Here is a 22,154-nt window from a genome sequence, read left to right as displayed (position 1 = left end):
ACAGAGAAGACTGAATCTGTATATAAACTCAGCTTCAAAAGCTAGGTGGTTTTTACGAAACACCTAACATCTTCTTCTACCTTCTAAAAAAAGCTAAAATGAAATACAAGAGAAGCTAAAATTACCAATGATACCAGAGTGAAGGTACCTGGAGCTCTTAATTTAAACTTCAGTGTAGAAAGTTTTCCACCATCTCTTAAAGTATGGGCTAAATATAAGAAAGAACATAAGATACAAAATTACATTCTACCACTTCTGCAGGAAAACAGAGGAACTTCATCTCTAATGCAATTTGTAGTTGTTTAGGCTGTAAAATGTGCATCATAAAACATTATAATGTTCTATAATATTCATTACCAATAAATTACATGCATACTAACATGCTGATTACAGAAATCAGCATGTTAGTAGTATGTGATTGAAATATGATTTTTACCTATGGTAACAAGAGGCTTGTGTATTAAAATTAAACTTAATTACACAGTTTTAAAAAAATTCCCCCCTTTGTCTCAAAATTAATGTTCTACACATCAGTTTATTTTTACATTTTATCAGTTTTACAAAATTATGACTGCTGTAGGTTGCACTATAGAAAATGGAACAAACTTGAACTTGTTTTTATGTGGCGACTGAGTCCAAAACAGTCATTTCCTGTAGGTAACAGGAAATGATCTCTTTTTTACCAAGTAAAAAATAAGCTCCCTGTTTAACAGAAAGTGCATTAATTACAAATGGAAAGAGACAAGAATACAAGAATCATCATGAATGATGTATGTGAGAATGTGGCTATTCTTATTTATTAGTTGTTGTTTTGTTTGTTTATCAGTTATTTGTTATTTCTTACATTGTGTGTGAATTGTGAGACAGTTATTTTTTTTGTTTTTAAGCATATGCACTGACTGATGGCACTTTTTAAGTTTTGTTGTTCTTGTGACAATGACAATAAGATTTTATCTTATCTTATCTTATCTATCTTATGAAGGATCTATTAAAACAGAAGGCTGTGGGCTTTTTGTTCATGCATCAGAGTTTGTAGGATACTGGCTCAACCCCAAATTATGCAGAAACTATTCTTATCTGAAAGGTTGCTAAGAATGATCTTTTGTCATACGTAATGTGATATTTCTAATTCTTTTATAAATGGTGATTCTTTATTTTTTTTTCTTTTCATGCGCAAGGTTTGAATGTTTAATGTGGGCAAAATGGCAAATATGTTTAGGGCTGTGCTTCTAGAAAAATGTCTTAAAGTTTTATTTAGTATTCACACAGAACTGACGTATTGAAATGGTGCCTCTTCTGAGAACAGACAGACTTATGTTACAAAGAACCTTTTCGCATTCAAACTTAAGCAGAAAATCTAAAGGGTTTGAAAGAAAAAAAAAAGTCTTGTTATTCTAAATATTTTTTTCTTAAGAATACAGAATAGATTCCTTCTTTTTAAATTGTGTTGATAACTTTGGATGGATATCCAGGGACAATGGAATAAAATCTTTGCTACAGTCCAAAAGTCAAACATCCAGGGTTACTTGAAACTTCTTGCATATTGAAATCCCCAGAAATATTCAATTCCATTTTAACAGGGGCTATGCAAAGGGAAACATTTGGAATTTACGCATCAAGTCAAGAGTGATATCACATCCACATGTATGAAACATATGCTGGTTCTTCCATTTAAGTGTGCACAATGTTTTAGTAATCTATGCTAGGGTTTCTCAACCCTGGTCATGAGGTCCCGCTGTCCTATGTGTTTAAGTGCTTCGTTCCTGCCACAAACCTCAAAGAATAGATCATTATTAACACACTTCTGCAGTATATTATGGCATGCTGACAAGGCAAAAGAAATCACTTGGATCCGGTTTACTGGAGCAGAGACAGATCTAAAACATGAAGTCCTGTGAGGCCTGAGGCCCAGCACTCACATGTGCAACTCTTTGTAAAGGCTGCCAAAAAAATTAGAATTTTATTTGCATGATCCTTGTTTTGCTCGTTTTCTCTTTGTCCTTAAAATAAACTCATTCAAAATAATCTGTGTTGTCATCTAGCGACAAAAGAAGACTTCAAATCATTTGAAATCCAACTGGTATAGCAGTAGATGTCTGATTGGTAGAGTCTGATTGGCAGAGTTAAAAATGTGCTCCCCTCATCATGAAGACCGAATATTATCCCAGTGGAAATGTTTCTTAGTAAAATGCTGGATAAGCCAGTGTAACCTCGATAATCATGATCGGGTACTAGCTCAGTTCAAATCAGTTCTGCGTTGTGTGAATAAGGGCCAGGAGACAGGATGAGATGAAATGATGTTTATCTGTACGGAACAGAATATGGACTGATGAGGAATCAGGTTCATCACAGCAGGTACAGCACCTCGCTCCCATTTCTCATGAACTGGCCAACAGCCATATTTAATACATTAATATTAGACAGAAATACAATGAAGTAAAACCATATGTACCTGTAGGGAACAGAATATGGACTGATCAGGAATCAGGTTCATCACAGCGGGTACAGCAACTTACGAGGAATAGCATTTCATGTTAGCATCAAGCTAACATAACATTTTACCAGAGTGTTAAACTCAGTGAACATACCTCGCGCCCATTTCTGGTGAACTGGCAACTACAGTAGATGTCTGTGTTCACTATATTTAACACTACCAACCACCAGGAGGGGGTGCTGTTTCACCCATTACACATGGACCCAAACTTGGAAGTAATGACAAGTGGAATTCTATACAACATTAACTATGTTACACCAACAAGGGGATTTCAAATATCAAAGTTTGTGTTCTCAAACATGTCTGCAAAGCACCTCATGTACTCTGTCATTAACATGGTGACAAACAGCCACCATACCTCTAAAAGGCACAAGCACATCAGTGTCGCATGTTTTAGCTGCCATCGTAATGGGAAAACAAAAGAAAACCTCACAGGCATACAAGACTCTGACATAGGAGGCCCATTTTCACAGCTAAACCACTACTTGTTACCTCTGCTTTGACATTTAACTCTCTTGCCTGATTTCTTAATATGGCCATTGTGGTGCTTTGTGGTTAGATAACCAAGTGTAGTCCATTTCAACATTTACAATGGCATGGTTTAAAGAAGCTATTTCTATTACATGACTCTCCACTACCATCTGTTTTTGTTGCCCTTTCAGAGCCCAATATTTGGTTCAAACATTTCGTTCTATTGTCAGTAAGCATGTGTTGTTCCACTATAGAATGTAACGGGTAAAGATTTTGATTAATTTATATATTTTCAGGTTTTATCTATTAATATTTCTATAAACTAGCTGTTAAAATATAAAGCTGCACAGTGGGGCAGTTGGTTGTGTTGTTGCCTTGCAGCAAGAAAGCATTTCTGCAAGAGGTTTGCATTTTCTCCCTGTACATGTGTGAGCTATTTGTGGTTACTCTAGCTTCCTCCCACGGTCCAAAAGCATGACTCTTAGATCAAATGCATATTTTAAACTGATCTTATAAGTGTGTGCACGTATGGTTGTTGGTCCTCTATGTCTCTGTGTATCTGTGTGATGGACTGGCAACCTGTCCTAGGTGTATGCAGCATCTCAGCCAATGGCTATTGGAGCAAGACACCTGCCCCACTGCAACCCTACATGGATAAGTGAACAAAGACAATGGATGGATGAAAAAATAGTCATATTGCTCAAAAACCCACAGAGAGCTACAGTTCTTTTTGAATATTTCATGCATTCCCTGTTTTAAGAAGCAATTTTTTTTCACATTTGATACATTTCTGATTCAGATAAGTTATTCAGTTAGTATGCATTGCAATGCAAACTTTGTTCTCGTATTATGGTTTCAACTGTCCAATATTGCCCTTGTAAAAAAAAGAGGAACTCATCCTTATCAGAAAATGATACTGCTGTTATGACAAAAAATACTTATTAAAACTTTTTAAAAGAGCCCTGTTTAGTGATATTACTGGTGAACAACTTATCTCCAGATACATGTAGAACATACATAACATAAAAATGTACTTTCAGATGAATCAGCAATATCAAATAACAGATGAAATGGGTGCAAAAAGTTCATTTTTAATTCTGCTAAATCTTAATTGTTTCTAATCGCCATTACTGAACGTGCTAAGCAGCTCTGGAGTCAGTGTCTCATATAATGAAGAAAAATGAAGCAATTAACATAAAAACTGTTCAACATCCTTCTCCCATGAAATTATGTTTCCAAGATTCTCAATTGCCCGAATTTAGTTGAGCTGCAGAGTAATCTGTTTGTGTGTTCCTATGTTAATAGAAAAAAAGTCTTCCACTACCATCATTATGACACTAACAGAAAAAGGAAATGAGAGTTTGGATTTGATCTGGGTTGCATTCATTAGGAAAAGTGATGTTAAAACTAAAATAGTTACTGGTAGTGAAAATTTGGACTTTCACAACATACAGAAGTTATTCTAGAAATGTCTTGCACATTGAATTTGTCCCGATGTCCATCTTTATGAATTATTAGGTTGTATGAGGTGGATTTTTGATCCTTTTATTTTACAGATGACACACAGAAAATGTCATGTGGTGCATGAAAAAGTAAGCTTAATGCATTTTTTTTATTATTTCACACTAGAGCACAAATTTACTCTTATTGCTCATATACAACTGTGTAATAATGTTGTCCACCAGGAGTATTTTTAAATAAAAATGGAACTGTTTCATTGTTTGGAAAAATATTTGTTATAAAGTATGTTCATTAGTGTTTGACTTATTTGTTTTTAGGTGATGCTAGTATTAATGCACTTGGAGACTCATAACAATTAGCAACCTGTTATGATCATAGAAACAGATAAATAAATGAATTAATAAGTAGGCTGCAGGTGGCACAGTTGGGAATGCTACTGCCTCCTAGTAAGAAAATCCTGGTTTTGAATCACAGCCTGTGGACTTAATGTGGAGTTTGCATGTTACTCCTATGCATACAAGGGTTCTGCACACACTCTGGCACTCCCACAGGCCAAAAACATGACTGTTAGGTTGAATGAGCTCTTTAAGTTCGAAGACAGAGTGGTAAGCCTTGGGTCTTGCTTAGTGACCACTGGGGCACTAGCCCCACACAAGCTGCATGGACACGTGAGCATAGATGATGGATTGATAACTAAACAAAATGCAAAGGTTGTTGAACTAGATACTTACACTCTTAAAATCAAACTGTGAAAATATGCAAGCTTTATCAGAAATCACGAGAACTGAATCAAACTAATTAAAATAACCTGGTTTGAAAAGGGTTTGGATTCTGAGTGTTTGAAACAAGGGAAATCAAAAGCTTGTCCAGACAACGTTTCCTGACCTGGGAGGAAGGTAAAAGAAGCTCAGTAAGAAACTCAGAGCAATCTCAGATTTGAGAAAGAATAAACTAAAGACCTGCTTAACTTAAAATTAACAAACCTTTAGCATCCATCCATGACGTCTACTGCATGTTAAAGCTATCAGTCCACTGTTACTTCTATTGTTAAATAAATGCTCTCTTGCTTTCAGCCACCTATGTATCTGTCTGTCAAAGGAAAACCTGTTTAGTTTTTAAAGCTGCAGTATGCAACTTTTGTGAAAAATATGTTTACATATTTGTTGCAATTATTAATATGTCACGTTTAATATAAGACAGAATCTGTGAAAAAACTCTTGTGCCTCTGCCTTCTTCCAGTGTTCTCTCAGAGCCAAGAGGAGGGTTTTAGCACTGTCAATCACCGTTATGCTACGTTATAGCTAGGGTGACCACACGTCCTCTTTTTCCCGGACATGTCCTACTTTTCAGACCTAAAAAGATGTCTGGGGGGAATTTAAAAATCGTCCGGGATTTTGGTCAACTGCCTCAAAACACATTACATAGCTTACGGTGCATTATGATTACATTGCCACTCCGTTCCACTACTCCATTCCAGGTTTCTTTGTATGGCAAATTAGTCACGCCCTTCTCCCCAAATTCAATCACGTTGCATTATGTGTGCGAGTGTGTGGGAAAAGTAAAGATAGCTGAGTGGACTTGTACACCGGCTGCTAGACTAGTTAAACCTTAAGTGTGACAGGCGATAGCACATGTGTGTCCGCCGATTCTACGGCAAAAATGCCTAAACGAAAGTGTACGTTTACGGAGGAATTAAAGAAAAGATTCCCGTGCTTTCGTCAAGGTCGTGATCCCTATGAGGCGGAGTGTTTGACGTGTAAGGCAGGCACTTATGTGTCTGTGGCAAATAAAGGTGCCAACGACCTGCAAGTGCACGTGAATTCAGCAAAGCACGCGAAAGCAGCCAGGGGCGAAAGCTCTTCGGCTAAAGTCACAGATTTCTTGTGACATTTCCTTAATGTCCTGTTTTTTTAAATTTCCTTCATTGGACCATTAAATTTACAGGGAGTAGGGCACTGCGCATGGCGCTGCGTGTCACGTAATCCCTGAGCCGCGTCAGTGCGGGCAGCCCTGTTCTTAATCAGAAGGTAGATAGAATGGCTGTCAGTAAGCCAACAACGTGCCAAAGCGCAAATGTATGGAGTTTCCCCGCTTTTAGAGCCACCCCTCCCCCCCCCTCGCCCACGCTGCAGGTTGTCCTGGTTTTCCCAAAGTAAAATATGGTCACCCTACGTTATAGCTGATTCATCACAACATAGCATAGCATGGCCATACATAAAGTTTCCTACATAATGGCAAGTTGTTTTGCCACTATTAGCACATTGAACAGCGTGTACGTGAAAGTGACTGGCAGCACTACGACCTTTCTCCTGGCTCTGAGTGTTTTTGTCAAGGAGCTGTGCATTTTTGCAGACTTATAATAGTAGCAATGGGAGGAGGTCACTACATGATGACAGTTTGACCAAATATGTAAGAAATATTTGTAAAACTTATTTTTGTGAAAGTTATATTCTGCAGCTTTAAATAGTTGTTTACAAGAGGCCTTTTGGGGCAGGAAGTGATTCATGAGATGACATATTGCCATTTTAGGCCGTGTGAGGAGAATAATTAGAGAAAACAGATTAGAGATTAAAGATGAAAGCAATTAGAGAAAACCTTGACAGAGAAAGCAGCTGCACTGAAATAACCAATAGTTGTTGTATATATGCTACTTTAAATTCAAAGATTCTTACTGATTGAAGATTTACTGATTCTATGCACAATTCATTGTAAAGTGTTCAATTAATAACATGATAATAGGGGCAATATTTGTTGTCATCTTAAATTTAAAAAAATAAGTTCTCTGTCTTCATCCAGTCAGTTTCAAATTATCACTTGAAATAATTCCTGTTTGTGGCCAGTAGGAGGATGACAACGTCCCTGGAAGTCGATGTTCACATCCAAACCTCACAGAGCTCGACCTGCACACCTGAGATTCAAATCACCTCACAACTGCCTGTGCCATTGTAGCAAAAGCAAGTTTGTTTTTGGGAGGAACTAAGAAGCAGTGATGTGCAGAGGGACTTCCTGTAATGTAAAATAGAAATAAGTATAAAAGGAGGAGGAAGAGAATAAGTCAGTTCAGAGAGAAAGCAGAAAGCAGAGGTTAGTGAAGGGGAAACAAGCTAAAGATTCAGCAAGAATAAGGTAAGATCTCATTTTCAACACATTTTCTCTGATTCTTATAATGACTCTGTTGTGATGTCCTAATGTTATTTTTAAAATGAAGCATGAAGGGGTTTCTGAACCAGTTTCATCAAAATATTAATTTTGTGTCCTAACTTCTTTTTGTTGAAGCTCAGTAATAGAATCTGTTCTTTCCAGGAACAAACTGGCTTATATTGACAAGATGCTTGCTCTGATTTGGGTAACTCTGCTCTTTACTACAACAGGTAAAAGAAACAATGTTTAAATGCTTTTGATATTACTATTTGGTCATCTGAGGCTCCTTGTTTATCTGAAGAAAAAATCTACATGCAAAGAATTTATGAAAGTAGCACCTTTCTGTCTTATCCAAAAGCTTTGCTTTATTCACTATAAACGTTTTTTGTTGCTGTTTTTCTGTTTCCTCTAGGCATGCCAGGTTTAGTACAAAGCGATAACAAGACATGCGAGGACAAAACATTCACTCCTACTCTAAAACCAACAAACCAAACAGCAGCAGCTGGACAATGTGTTGTTTTAGAATGTTCATTTGAAAATAATGTCACCAGCTTTACTTGGTGCAAAAATGGCCAATCTGGAGAATGTAACTTGGCAATATTTAACTCAAGCAACAATAGTACAGTTGACTCTAAATTTTTAGGGCGAGTGACTATGCTGGAGCCTGATCTAAAGAAGAAGAACTGCAGCATCATCATCACAAACCTTACAACTACAGACACTGGAGTTTATAAAGTCAAAGCTGAAGCTGCAAACGGCTGCATACATCTTTCTAAAACAAACATTACTATTGAAGGTATACAAAAAAACAGTTAAAATAAATTAAAGTAGGTCTCATTCCCATTTCCAGGATATTATAACTTCTCACCAACTACCTTTCATTTCTATTCTTCAAACAGTTCAGGAAAGAAATGTCACTTTAGAGATCGCCCCTCTGAAGAACAAAAGGCACATCACTTTGACCTGTTCTGTTCCTGGTTCCTGCTCTGGATTTAAACCTCAGTTCACCTGGACCTACCAAAAAGCAGGAAAGACGGACAATCTCACAATCATAGTCAATAACACTGAATTCATGATTGATATGATGGATGCCTCACAGAGCCACACCTCAAGCCTGACTTTTAAAGCCTCATCTGAACATCACAATATGAACGTTACCTGCAGGGTCAGTTTTCCTGGCAACACATCAAAAGAGAAAACTCTTAACATGAGCTGTGAGTATTAATGTAACATTTTACTTTTTCACTTTAAAATTTACTTAAGAAAATCGTTTTATAACAAACAAAATAAATAAGTAAATCATAGAGATCCTGATGCTGAAATTAACTTGGTTCATATAATGAACCAGAATAAAATTATTGTTTCCCATCTTGGAAATATTTAATATCATACAAGATAAATAGATTTGAGTAAAAATTTATTTTTTTCATTGCGATTGTCTGATAAAAATTTATGAAGCATTTAGACATAAGATTCTGCCTTGTGATTCTGTAACCTGTTAGGTTACAGAATCACAGTAAGCTTGTTAGGTTACAAAATTCCAAATGTTTATGTCTATATTTATCATTTTGGCAGACACTTTTATCAAAAGAGACTTACAAATGAGAATATAACCACGCAGTCAACAGTAACAATAAGCTATTGAGAAGAATAGACAGTCAGGTTCTGTCAGAGGTGGCAGTGTAGAAATAGAGTGCAGGCATATAAAGAAGTGCAGTAGGAGGAATAGAGTACTACAGGGTAGTTGCAAGGGAAGAATATGTTCTCTGAAGAGCTGAGATTTTACTAGTTTCTCAAAGGTAGACGGAGATGCCTGAACAGCATGACTTTTCCTTTATTTAACAATGTGAAGTGGAACAATCGAGTAACAAAGGCAACATGGGCGTTAAGGGTCGGTTGATTATTGATCATGGCACCCAAGTTTTGAGCTGCCTTCAAAGATTATTGTAAATTTGTGTTGTTGAAGTTGCATGTTTATGTGTTTTTGAATGAAAACGTAACTGAAACCTGCAGTAGTGACAGGTTTACTGTTTTTAAATCTCGGTCAAAAGGTTTACGTTAGATAGAGAACATGTACTTAAAACTAAGGGTCCAGTATTTTTCAAAAATGCTTATTTTGATAGCAGAAAATTATGGATGTTGAATCACATATGTCAACAATAATGCTAAAATAACATCTAAAAGAACAAGATGAGCAGCTGTCTGTTCAATCCACTTCGTTTTCGATTCAGAAATGCTAACTTTTTTCTCTGTATTGACAGTTTCTCCCAGGATCAGCAACAGCTCTGGCTGTCAGAATCAGTCAAATCTCCTGACCTGTGTTTGTATCAGTGAAGGGTTTCCTTCACCAAACATCACTTGGCCGCTGTTGAACAAAATCTTTGAGTACAGCCTGTCAACCAATCGCTCAGCGCTCTCAGTTACAAGTAACATGACTGTGTCTTTAGAGCAATTTATGGACAAGACTGTTGAGTGTGTCAGCAGTAATAATATTGGTGAAACTAAAGAAAGCTTTTCCATCTCAGAAGTAAATCGGACAAGAAATTCAGGTAAGTCTTTTCAAACAGATTCTGTAAATTAAACTGGAAACTTGTATATAACATTACATTTTTTTACTCCAATCTTAGAAGTCGTAGATATTCCTGACAAATCAAGTAAGTAAATGCTACAAAATAACTACAATATATTGTAGTTATATTGTAACTACAATATATTGTAGTTATTACAATATATTGTAATAACTACAATAGTAACTACAATATAACCTAAATATTTAATTTAGGTTATGTATTATTAATAAAATTAAATTTATTTTACTCTGATTTTTTTCTTTCTCTCCTGCAGAACTAAATATTTTTAGTCATTTGGTAGAACTTTTTAAAGAAAAGATGATTTCTGTCCTGATTGTTTTTGGGGTTGGATTTCTGACCGGATCATTGGTTACAACCTTGATTGCTTGCCTTGCGACAAAATGCCACAGGTAGTATGTGTTTTTCTTAAACATTTACATAACTAGTCAAAGTTTTTCTGCCAATAAATTTTATTACTTCCTTCTTTTATATGTCTCCTAAAAATAAATCCTCCAAACATCAAGAGTTAGTTTTTTATAATTTAGTTGCACTTTTCAACTGCAGTCATTAAACTAATTTTGAGAAATGATTTATACTGCCTTATGAATGAATAATTTTCAGATTATAATGTGACAGTTCTGCTTTTGTTTTTTTGTCTTTTGTCTTTATTATTGGTCTTATTTGTTGTTTATAATTATACTTTTATTCATCATTAAGATGTAGATAGAAGAAACTTCAACATAATAATTAACATAACATGCCTTACTAATGTGCAGCAGGCAAATGATTTGCTCAATCTATACAAATATATTACACTTTCTAGTTTTTATTTTTGTGGGGTTTTTTGATGACCTACTACCCTCTAAAGGAAAGAAAATCCTATGGTAACTACCCTTTGCTGATGAAAAGCAACGTAACTGAACTGTCATTTATGGGGGCGTTGGTGGAGACGGTGGGATTTTGTTCTGTAATTGGCGGGTTGCTGGTTCGAGCCCCGCTCCATCCTTCTCAGCTGTGTCCTTCTTTTGTACCTTGAGCCACCTTGCCTTTGCGTGAGGGTTAGAGGGACCATTGGTGGCAGTGCATGGCAGCCAGCGTGCCTTAAGGCAGCTGCAGCTACAATCCAGTAGCTCATCACCATCAGTGTGTGAATGGGTGTGTGTGTGTGTGTGTGTGTGAATGGCCATTTACCATCTACTGTGGCTGACCGGTCAAATAATGTATTAACTTTCTTTTATTTTGATTGGTTTTTAGGAACAAAAAGAAGAGCTCTCATCTTACTGATGAGCTGGAACTGGTAAACACTGATGTTGTTCTCAAGGTACTTTGACCTATTCATTTTTAAACATGGCAGAATGTTGGGCAATTTATTTACAGGATTTATCAGAACAGATAGTAAAATAATGAAGATATTAGTTTCGACTGTATTGACAGTAATCCAATTTTATCATTTTAATATCTAATTTACAGCAATATTAATCCTATGTTTACATTAAAAATCATATACAATGCTCTCTTGTAATAAAAAGAGTTTTATAAAAATTGTTCAGACAGATTTCCATATACTACATTATAAAATTAAAATGGTCAGTGTATCTAGCTGTATAGTAGCACGATAAGCCTTCCTGCCTAAAGCAGTTTAACCAAAATCAGCTGTTTTGTCAAATCAGTAGAGTGTTGTGGGATTCTCATCAAAGGTGATGAAGAAACTAAACTTTCCACTTTTATAAAACTTTACAAAGGCCATCTTACAATAACATTACCAGCAAGCTAAACCTTGATTTGGAACTTCAGTAGAGAATGTTCTGGAAATATGTTTGACTTATTACTTCATCTTCGCTCATCTTCACATTATACATAGTCTTTGGACAGTGATTTTCTGACTATTATCTGACATGTTTAATTCTTACATTTTACGATAGGTTTGGGATAATGAGGTACGTCACGTAGAGAATAATGGTATCCTCGACATACAGGATGATGGCGCCCTAGTCTTCCAGGATGATGCGACCATAGTCTTCCAGGATGATGCGACCCTAGTCTTCCAGGATGATGCGACCCTAGTCTTCCAGGATGATGCGCCCCTTGTCTTCCAGGATGATGGGACCCTAGTCTTCCAGGATGATGGCATCCAGAACCAAGCAGCTGCAGAATGTGGAGAGGAGCTTCATGGGGACTTGACAGATTCAGATATGTCACCAAAGGAAACTGTGTACTCGGACCTTGACTTCTCTGCACTGAAAACGAAGAATCCTGCAGATGCCAAAGAGAAGGAGGATACGAAAGAGACTGAATATGCTGAGATCATGAGAGGGGAAATGGAGGAGGCACAAGAAAACGAAGGAATGGACTGCGAAATGTTGGAGGGAAATGATGAGACGGAGGTGATGATGGAGCATCAGGAGGAGGCAAAACAGATTGTGGTGGCTGAAGAGTTAGTAGGAGAGACTGACCCACTTTATTAATACAAAAATTAACTCATGGATGAGAACTGAACACTGTACATGAGTTTAAAAAGCGTACATCTTTCCTCTTTACGGTAGACAGATTTGCATGGGAGAGGCATTTCTTGCATTTTTGCTTATATTTAGAACAAGTAAAGCAAGAAGGTGGGTGAATATGTAATGAGCTCTTGAACAAAAAAAAATTGAGCTTGTACTAAAGAAACGGTAGGATGAAGGCAAATCAGAAAAAAGCTTGAATCCTTTGGCAGTTTGCATTTCAACACCTTCAGCACCTAATTCGTCCTCTGACTAGTCGAAGATGATCAAGCTGAAGAATGGAAAGTTACAGTATATAACAATGTTTCAGGTTATAGTATATGGCTGCCTGGTGTATTATCTTCACAAAGCAAAAAAAAAAAATGCACGTCAGGTTCCAGTCAAGCTTCTTTTTACAAAACAAATACTTTTAAGTAGTATTTTTTCACCAAAAAATATATTTTGACAAGCTATTATGTGTGTTATGTTTACTATGTATAGAGTATCATCTGAAATAAAATGTGTCTTTCTTTAGGCAATACCTTTGTTGCATGTACACTTTTGCTGCAATAAACTGAGACGTTACACTTCATTGCTTTGTAGGACGCAATTTTCTTGAACAAAACCTACTTCCCTTTTTGGGCATGTAAGAGATGAAATAGTGGTATAAAAAACATCTGCTGCATTAGAGCAGTTTCAAGACTCAAGTTTCTTGAGTCTTGAAACTGACTCAAGAGGTTTGCTCTAACATTTACACTTCTTATGTGAGACTCTTTTTTGAATGTGTGTAAATTTACAAACTGTAACCCTTTTCAGTGCATATTATTTACTGTGTATATATATATATATATATATGCAACACCAATTATAGGAAAGTGTCACTCTTAGGTAGAATGTGAAATATAGAAAGAAATGGACAAATATAGTCCTTTGGGGAAGTACAGAAATATTCAACAGAGTCACTTCGCTGTGAACAGTAGCTGTAGATATTGCACCATATGAAGCCTAAATCTTCCTCAAGATGAAAACTGGGTTTTAATTTCCATATAATGAGTGCATTCATCGAGGTACAGGTTTTTTTTCCACACCCTTACTGCTGGAAAAAAAAAAAAAAAACACTCAATCATTTATAGCACTTAGTACTATGCGCATTTTTAAAAATCTATTTTGAAGGAAATGAGAAAGAGTACTACACTGTTGGTGCCTCAAGATGACTAGTTTCCTCTTTGTTTATTTATACGCGTATGTGTTCATGTAAGTTCCTTCAGAGCAAAGTAACTTCCCTTTCCTACAAACTACAATAAAAGACTTTGCTATTCTACTTGCAATAATTGTTTGAAGTCAGATGCATAAAAGGAAAACTGCTATAAGTTAAGTTTGTTACTGTATGTCTGGGTAGTTAGTGAGAAGGAAGGCGAGATTAGGCAACAAGGGTGCATACCAAAAGAAGGAAGAGGCAGGGGAAGTAAAGAAAGAGCCACACATTAAAAATAACCAGAGAGAGAAATGCAGAAGACAATGACATGCAGGTAAAAGACAATATGTTTATAGCGTCTTTCTAGATCAAGTTAATTAAATATTTGTTGACATTTTTAAAATGTTAACCATCATGTGCTGGGTAAATTAGAAATTATTTCATGGGGAATGAATAATACCCATAGATGTGAAATTTGGAGCTGTTACAGGGGAGTTTTTGGGTGCTTGCATTAATTCCTGTGGGACTGGTGCAGTCAAATTTTCAAAGATCTGTGTGAAGTACATGAACATCCTGTATGAACAACTGTGTTGACAGGTGTGGCTGTTCCTGATTCAGTTTGATTATCTTTGAATACGCAAGAAAAAAAATCGTCTTCACCCAGAGAGTGACTGGACTAAATCAAGATGTTTATTGTCACCTGGGTAATGTTACTCTTCATCAGTTCCAGCTCAGGTATAAAGCATATTTTAAAATAACTTTCTTTTACTAAAAGTAAATAAACCTAACTTATTAAATCCACAATGCCTTTTTGAATACTCTAGTCTCTCTTGTCCAGTTTCCATTCATTTTAACTAAAGCTATTAATGTGACGTGACTAAAAAAGTATGTGGGTGTTGCATAAAGTAACATTTCCGTGTCAAACAAATACACTGCACGATCAAAAGTGCTCATCAGATGTCACATGTGCTGTATATGAAGTTGAGTAACATCCAAATCTTAATGTATATGGTTTTGCTTCATAATGTTAGTAGAGGCAGTCTGCATGTCCAGGTGTTTGATTACACCTTTGGCCATGGAGGTGATTAGAACACCTGAAATTAATGTTGTGGAGGAATGATACTCTTAAATTATACTTTTGGTAATATTATATATTTTTGTTATGTTTTAAAAGCCATTTTATTTTTGCTCTGTTGTTTCTCCCTTTGTAGTGTTTTTTTTACAATTCTTTGCATAACACTTTGATGATTCGTAATCCTTTGTTGTCAGAATGCTTAAAAAGACACTTTGGCTCGAACTGGCCTTTTCTGCATTCTTCACCAGTCCCCAATAGAAAATATGGGTAAAGTTAGGGGGTAGAAATGGGACTGTTACCCCATTATGTTGGGCACCATTAAGAAGTGACTGAATAGCTCATGTACTGTAACTATTCATTGCTTGGTGACATCAGAGTAAAAACATTTGTCTGTGTGTGTTGTGAGAACACAGAACACGGAAATTTACAAAGTGAGGGGGAAGTTTTAGTGTTTTGCCTCCATGACTACAGAAAAATGCTCTAAGGAACATCTGAGTGACAACACAAGAGAAGCAACTACATTAATAAAGAAGTTTAAATGACATCAAAAAATCTATTTACTTCATATTTGCATCATTCAGCAAAATAAATGACTACATTAGTTCTTGCTCTTTGCTTTCTTGTTTACAGTATCCCCTTTCCAAAGTATAGTGTTCTATGTTTCAGCCTCTTTAGAAATGAGTGGAAAGCCCACACTGATGATTCCACTGCTGACTGAAGGACAAGAAACCACTCTGACTTGCATCGCTGACCTCTGCTCTAATGAAGAAACTCCTGTCTTTGTATGGAAATGGACCAGGTCCATGGAGAACAATTCCTTAAACATAAATAATGTGACAGAATCTCAAACACAAAAGTCAACAGTGACATTTGCGCCTTCAGCCAAACATCATGGCTCTGCCGTCACCTGCCAGGTCACCTGCCCAAATAACATAACAGCGAATGTGACAAACGTTCTCAGTGTAACCTGTGAGTAAAACACGCCTCTTTATTTCACTTTACTTTCCACTGTTTCTGAAGCTCAGTTAAAACTTTTTTCTTTGAGGATTTCTATGATTTGATTATTGTTTCAAGCAATCTTAGATTTTGCTCTTTTTCTTGGATTTGACTTTTTAAAAAGTGACTTATGCACAAGATCTAATTCCAGACTGAATTTTGTAAAATGTTTTATTTTGTTTAAATTTGTTCAGTAATTCTCTTGATATCTTGTTGCAGATGTGAAGAAATTACAAATCAGCGGTGAGAAAACCCTTAAGGACGGTGACACTCTGAATCTGACCTGCTGTTTTGATGGTTTTCCTCAAACTGTCCTCATCTGGACCAAACTTGGCTCCAACACAAGCATCACCAATGGCACTGGAGCAGCCACCCTCTTCATGAGCAATGTGACAGGAAAGGATTCTGGTCAGTACATTTGTACAGCACAGAACCAGGACAGGAATCTAACAGTGGACATAGCAGTGCGATGTGAGTTTACACGTTATTAAATATTTTCCTCTGAAGTGGTTGTTTCTTAACTTTTCTGCCTTGTATTTTGAAGATGTAAAGACTCCAACAATCAGTGGCAAATCTACAATTAAACAAGATGAAAGTCTCAATCTGACCTGCACTGTCGACAGCTTTCCTCTATCTGTCATCATATGGTCTAAACGTGGCCTCAACAAAACTCTAAACAATGAAACTAAATATGGAACGTCAACTCTTGTGATTCATAACGTGACTAAACAGCATTCTGGGCAGTATTTTTGTTATGCAAACCATCTGAACAAAACCTTGGAGCAAGACATTAACATTACTGTGATAAGTAAGTACGCAATATTTCTGGGATATTACATGAATTTATAAGTGTCACAACTCATGAATAAGTGATTATTATCTTATTGATAGCACTTTCTACTTTTGTACTGAGAGAGGTAGTAGGCATTATCCCAGTAATGCCTACTTGCGTTTCAGACTTAGAAGTCCAACTATATATATACAGTGTATATATATATATAATGTTTTTTAAGTGAAACATTATGAAAAAGATAGTTGCTAAATGTTGCTATTGTTTAGGCCTAAGGATAAACCAGAACATAAAATCAATCCAAAACCTACAGAAAGACAGTGTTATAGTTGTAGACTGGATACCATAAACATGAGGGACAATGTTAATGTCAGTTATTAGATACTTCAGACATTAACTTGGATTTGGAAAAATTACTTGTGACCATCTCAGCAAAAATCCCTTTTTTTTTTGGAAAAGGGATTCAATATCTGTTGTTTAGTTATTTTTGAACTGCATTAAATTTAGTTTTAAAGATGAGAAGAAACTTAAAATCACTGGAGAAACAATGTTAAAAGAGGGCGACACTCTCAACCTGACCTTCATCTACAATAATGTGGACTAAAAGTGGCAGAGACAAACCCCTGATTAATGAAACTTAGTTAGACATCAGCAGATCCACTCTAGTAGTTCCTAAAGTAACAGCTGAGAATTCTGGGAAGTATTTCTGTATAGCAAAACATCTGAACAACAACCTAACAGAGAAGGTGGATGTAATAGTGAAAAGTAAGTGTCCATTGTTTTCTTGGATAAAAAAAACAAACTCTATGCCTCTTTTCAGTGTGTGTTTTTAAAAGAAATTTTAAAATTTCACCTGAGACAGCTTTGTTTTTAAAGATGCATGGGAAATGAAGATCACAGGAGAACCAACTGTTAGAGAGGGAAGTGCTCTGAATCTGACCTGCAGTGTTGAGAGCTTCCACCCTCTTCTGATCACCTGGACAAAACTCGGCACGAACAAAACCCTGACCAATGAAACTGGAATTAAAGTTGGAACATCCTCCCTCATCATTCAAAATGTGACAATAAGCAACTCTGGACAGTATTTCTGTACTACAAAATTTCTGACCTCACAAATCCAAGACATAAATGTTACTGTTACATGTAAGTACCTAATAGTGATGTTTGACTGACTGACCTGGAAGCATTTTCACTTGATAAATCAAAATATGTTAAATAACATCTTCCACATATTCTAACTAAATTTTGCATTCTCTGAACAGTTCACCCTAATTTTTCATAAACTGTACAAAATCTCATTTTACAGATCGGAGGAGGCCTAAAATAACTGGAGACATTGTTGTTACAGAAGGCCATGTTCTGAATCTGACCTGCAGCTTCGATAGTTGGCCTCTTTCTTTAATCACCTGGACCAAATCTAGATCAAGCACAGTGTTGAAAAATGACACTGGGTCAGCCACACTTCTTATTTTTAACACGACAGCTGAAGACAGAGGATTGTACATTTGCACATCAGAACATCTGAATATCAGCTTTACCGAAGAAGTTCACATCAAAGTGAAAAGTGAGAATATAACGATTTTTCCTCTAATTGCATTTGTTTCTCTTTTAATCTTTTAAAAGCTTACCCACTTAAAATAAAACAGGCTCTTCATTTGACAGATCTATGAATTAGTTTTTGTTAATTATGGGTTTCACCTAGGTTAGAACTTCTCACATCTTAAATTTCTGCCACATGTCCATTCTGCAAAAACTTCATAAAACGTAAAAGATGTGCGAGATAGCCGCTCACCCTTCATTTCAGATGTGCCAAGCAGTCAATAACAAGGGAATCAGCTTTATATTTTATAAAGGATTAAAAACAATCAAATCTATTAAAAAAAGAAAACCCTGAAAAACAAGATTTTGAAAATCTATGTTAGAATATAAAGAAAATCTTACCTCTTCCAAACATAAAGAAAAAAAACATTTACATAAATATGGGGAAAACTTAGTGTATGGTTTAATGTAATTTATCACACTTAATTTCCTTTTGATAACATATTGAAATTAGATGTGTGAAACTATTAAACTTTTCCAATTAATTCTATCCAATACTAATTGTCATCTTATGCAGCATGATTGTTTTTGGATTTTTTTTAACCATGATTCTGTCTCCCTGCAGTGCAACCTCAGATCCTAGATAAGTCTGGCTGTAAGTCTCAGCAGGATGTCCTGACCTGTGTGTGCATCAGTCAAGGCTTTCCTTCACCCACAATTACATGGGAATCGTTGGAGAATCACGTCGACTACTCCATCAACACTGTTGTGTCAAACCACACGGTCACAAGCACCATCTCCATAAATATGAAAGGCCTCTCCAATATTTCTGCTGTTTGTATCAGCAGTAATACAAACGGGAAAACAAGAAGGAATCTTTCCAGAAATGAGGTGGAAGATGGTTAGTGGATTTCCTAAAAATGTGCAAATCTTTAAATCCGTCCACATAGATGTTTTTGTTGTAGTAATTTATCCCCTGTTGCAGGACACATCGTAAACTATCTACGGACTTTCACACAGATGGGCACAATAATTCCCTTTTTGATCGGGGTGTTAGTTTCAGCATTTATTTTCTCCTTGTTGTGGCTGTGCTACAGGTAAACTTTTAATTTTACTGCTTAGAGATTTTTGCTTATGTATCCAAATGTAAGAATGTGTCACTGAATGAGATCACCAATTTTTTTAAGTGTTCTACTAGAAAGATTTGTAGATAACAATTTTAATGCTCATTGGTGATGATAGAAGTCTTTTATTAAATTAATTGAACAGGATAGAACTAAATTAAAACAAGAAAACTAAATATTTCTTAATCATAGATATGATTTTAAGTTCCACGCCAATTGTATTGTAATAACTATTGCTGTTTATTTCTTTTTTTTTCTGTAGGAAAAAACACAAGTCTCGTGGAAGTACATCTGAGACTATAGAGATGGTAATGACTCAAGAGGTAATTCACATTATTAAGCAACTCAATCACAGTGAGTTTAGTGACATCTGGTGGTTGTGATCAGAAAGTATTAAAGGTCTTGAGTTATGTCAGCTCATTTAATATTGCTTAAAATGTTGCACCTTCAGCTTAAATTCTTTTTATGCTTTACATAGACAAACGGTGGTCACACAGTGGATTATGAGCCCATTCTGGCCAGAGGGACAGCTGGAGGATCCAGTGGCCCAGAAGCTGGAACATCAGATATAGAATATTCTGATATTCATTTGTTGATCAAACAAGACATTGCAAGCCCTTCAGAGATGAATCCACAGAAAGAAGTCACAGAGTATGCTAAGATTAATCCCCAAAAAAAAAGCAAGATGGAAGAGGGAGAAGGGCGAGAAGGAGATCAGGAGATGAAACTCTGTGTGCCAGAGGCTGAAGAGAGTGAGACTGTAGCAGTGTACTCCAATGTGACAAAGCTGAAGGATCAAATGTAAGACTCATTAACTTTAGCATATTGAAGATGAAAACATCAATGGAGTTGACTGTATTTATGCATCAACTATCTTGAACATAAAACAAAAATTTGAGAAAGAAATATAAAATATTCACAATCCAAACTGTTGGATATTTAAGTTAGCAAGAAACCACGGTGCTGAAAGATGGTAAAGTGACTTCTGGGAAAGCAGGCAGGTGTCAGATGTGTTTTGCATGTGGAGTTCCTCTTTAGGAACAAAGTGAAACTGGGCTGAGTTTGTTAAAAGGTTTTTGAACAGCAGTGCATGTCCCCATAACATTGTTCCTCTTTATTGTAAGACTGAAAAAAGTTTTTTTTTTTTTTTCAGTTTGTTTGTCTTAGCTAAACGAAAAGATTTCCTTATAATTGCTCAGGTTTAAACATTGCAGCAGAAATTAAAATTATTTTGGAGAATAACCCCAGTAGAAATATTTTGTACAAAGAAAATACTTTTAAAGTGCTCTATGTTTTACCTTATTCTACCAGCTATATTACACTGACTGTACACTGTTGCATAGATTGGGAGTCAACATGTTCTTGCAGTTCCTATGTGCAGAGTAGTGTAGATAGAACTCATTACAATTGAGTGACTGTGTGATACAATGAAACCAATACTTATCCTAACTAAGGGCCTTGTTCACTTACCTGTGAAAGAAACGTGGCTATTAGACATTCTGGTAATTTTGTAAATAAATACCATGTTTCCTTAAATTTGTGCTTACCAGTGAGAATTTGTAGTGCCTAAGTATCTGCAACCTGCTGAGAAAATGCCTTCGTTTGCACAATAAATCACATTTCATATAGAGTGCTTTGCATAAAGGCTATTGTACATAGTAATGTAAAATTTGCTAGCTTCATTTATTTTATTTAATCATAGACAAGCAAGATGTATGAAACCTATTAGTGATGTGGGAAGAAATTACACAAATAAAATGTCTGAAAACGTTGTTAGTGTCTTCTAATTCTTTCACCCCTACAATGAATTCAGGACAAACAATTCTTCCAAAATCCACTTAATATGTAAACACAAATATTACTTGTGTGATTTAATCTCAATATAAATTGAGCTGTTCTGTGGCCTCGGAGAGCTTCAGCAAGCAAGCAGCATTATGAAGACAAACTAAGACACCGTACAGGCCAAAAATAAAGTTGTGGAGAGACATAAAGCTCGATTAGAGTGTAAAACATCCCTAACTCTGAGCTCCTCAAGAAAGACTGCTCATCCATCAGCTAACAATGGAAAGAGTACTCCACAACTGCAAGCCTACCTATGCATAGCCACATACATAAACTGACATGGTGGGGAGAGCATTTATTAGTGAAGGAGCAGAGAAGCCCATGACCAGATCTTCCCAGGTGAAGAAGCAGACAGCATCTTGGAACAAGGTGTGGCAGAACCAGAAGACATGATAAAAAAAAAAGAAAAAAAAATTACCTCTATTACCTCAGAGGTAAGAGAGCATATAGTAAAGGATATATTTATGTTGAAAAACAATATCAATCTGCAGGCAGGACACCAATAAAAAATGTAATTCTGGATAATTCCAGGGCCCAAAAGACTGGTCACCTCACATGCATAACATTTTTCCAACATTTCTGCCCTCCTTCAAAATAAAGAAAAAAAAAAAATTAATGGGTCTTACTTTTTTAGGTGGGGATGTGGCTTCAGGTAAATATTATGTGCATACACAGTATGCATGTATTGGATTTACCTGGTACAGGATTAAGGCTGAGCCAGTAGGATTAGAACGTTCCACTAGCTGGACGAACACTTTAAATAGATCAGTCAGGTGCTGCAGTCCTGCAGAAGGAATCAGCACCGATAGCTAATTAAATCCAGGGAGTTGTTGCTGTTTCCAACAGTCAGGTAAGTGTGTGAAATTTTTAAGACATAAAATTAGGTACTTTGGTTTTCAATGTGTTATTGTGCAGGCTGTTTGTCACATAGACTTTGTGAGGCTCAAACCATTTCTATGAATGAACCGCAACATGT

The 22,154-nt window shown here is 36.1% G+C and overlaps 2 protein-coding genes across 3 annotated transcripts; both read left to right on the top strand.

Moving 5' to 3' along the window:
* Positions 1-7,489: 7,489 nt before the first annotated feature.
* LOC114142369 (myelin-associated glycoprotein-like) lies at positions 7,490-13,209 on the top strand. Its single transcript, XM_028013625.1, has 9 exons — positions 7,490-7,552; positions 7,730-7,797; positions 7,980-8,363; positions 8,467-8,781; positions 9,829-10,116; positions 10,195-10,221; positions 10,412-10,547; positions 11,392-11,458; positions 12,060-13,209. The coding sequence occupies exons 2-9, from the start codon at positions 7,755-7,757 to the stop codon at positions 12,600-12,602; spliced, it is 1,803 nt and encodes a 600-aa protein (XP_027869426.1). The 5' UTR covers positions 7,490-7,552; positions 7,730-7,754; the 3' UTR covers positions 12,603-13,209.
* Positions 13,210-14,013: 804 nt separating this feature from the next.
* LOC114138478 (sialic acid-binding Ig-like lectin 11) lies at positions 14,014-21,108 on the top strand. 2 transcript variants are annotated; one of them, XM_028007772.1, is made up of 11 exons: positions 14,014-14,146; positions 14,410-14,547; positions 15,554-15,856; positions 16,103-16,354; positions 16,428-16,691; positions 17,550-17,816; positions 17,980-18,237; positions 18,838-19,113; positions 19,198-19,309; positions 19,599-19,659; positions 19,815-21,108. In XM_028007772.1, the coding sequence occupies exons 2-11, from the start codon at positions 14,499-14,501 to the stop codon at positions 20,139-20,141; spliced, it is 2,169 nt and encodes a 722-aa protein (XP_027863573.1). In that variant the 5' UTR covers positions 14,014-14,146; positions 14,410-14,498; the 3' UTR covers positions 20,142-21,108. The 2 variants fall into 2 exon arrangements, with proteins under 2 accessions (XP_027863573.1, XP_027863582.1); XM_028007781.1 differs by lacking the exon at positions 14,410-14,547 and having other exon boundaries at positions 14,051-14,146.
* The last annotated feature ends 1,046 nt before the right edge of the window (positions 21,109-22,154 follow it).

This window comes from Xiphophorus couchianus, chromosome 3, assembly GCF_001444195.1.
Source record: "Xiphophorus couchianus chromosome 3, X_couchianus-1.0, whole genome shotgun sequence".
Taxonomy (NCBI): Eukaryota; Metazoa; Chordata; class Actinopteri; order Cyprinodontiformes; family Poeciliidae; genus Xiphophorus; species Xiphophorus couchianus.
Note: the sequence above shows the minus strand (reverse complement) of the source record. Positions and strands in the feature narration are given on the sequence as shown.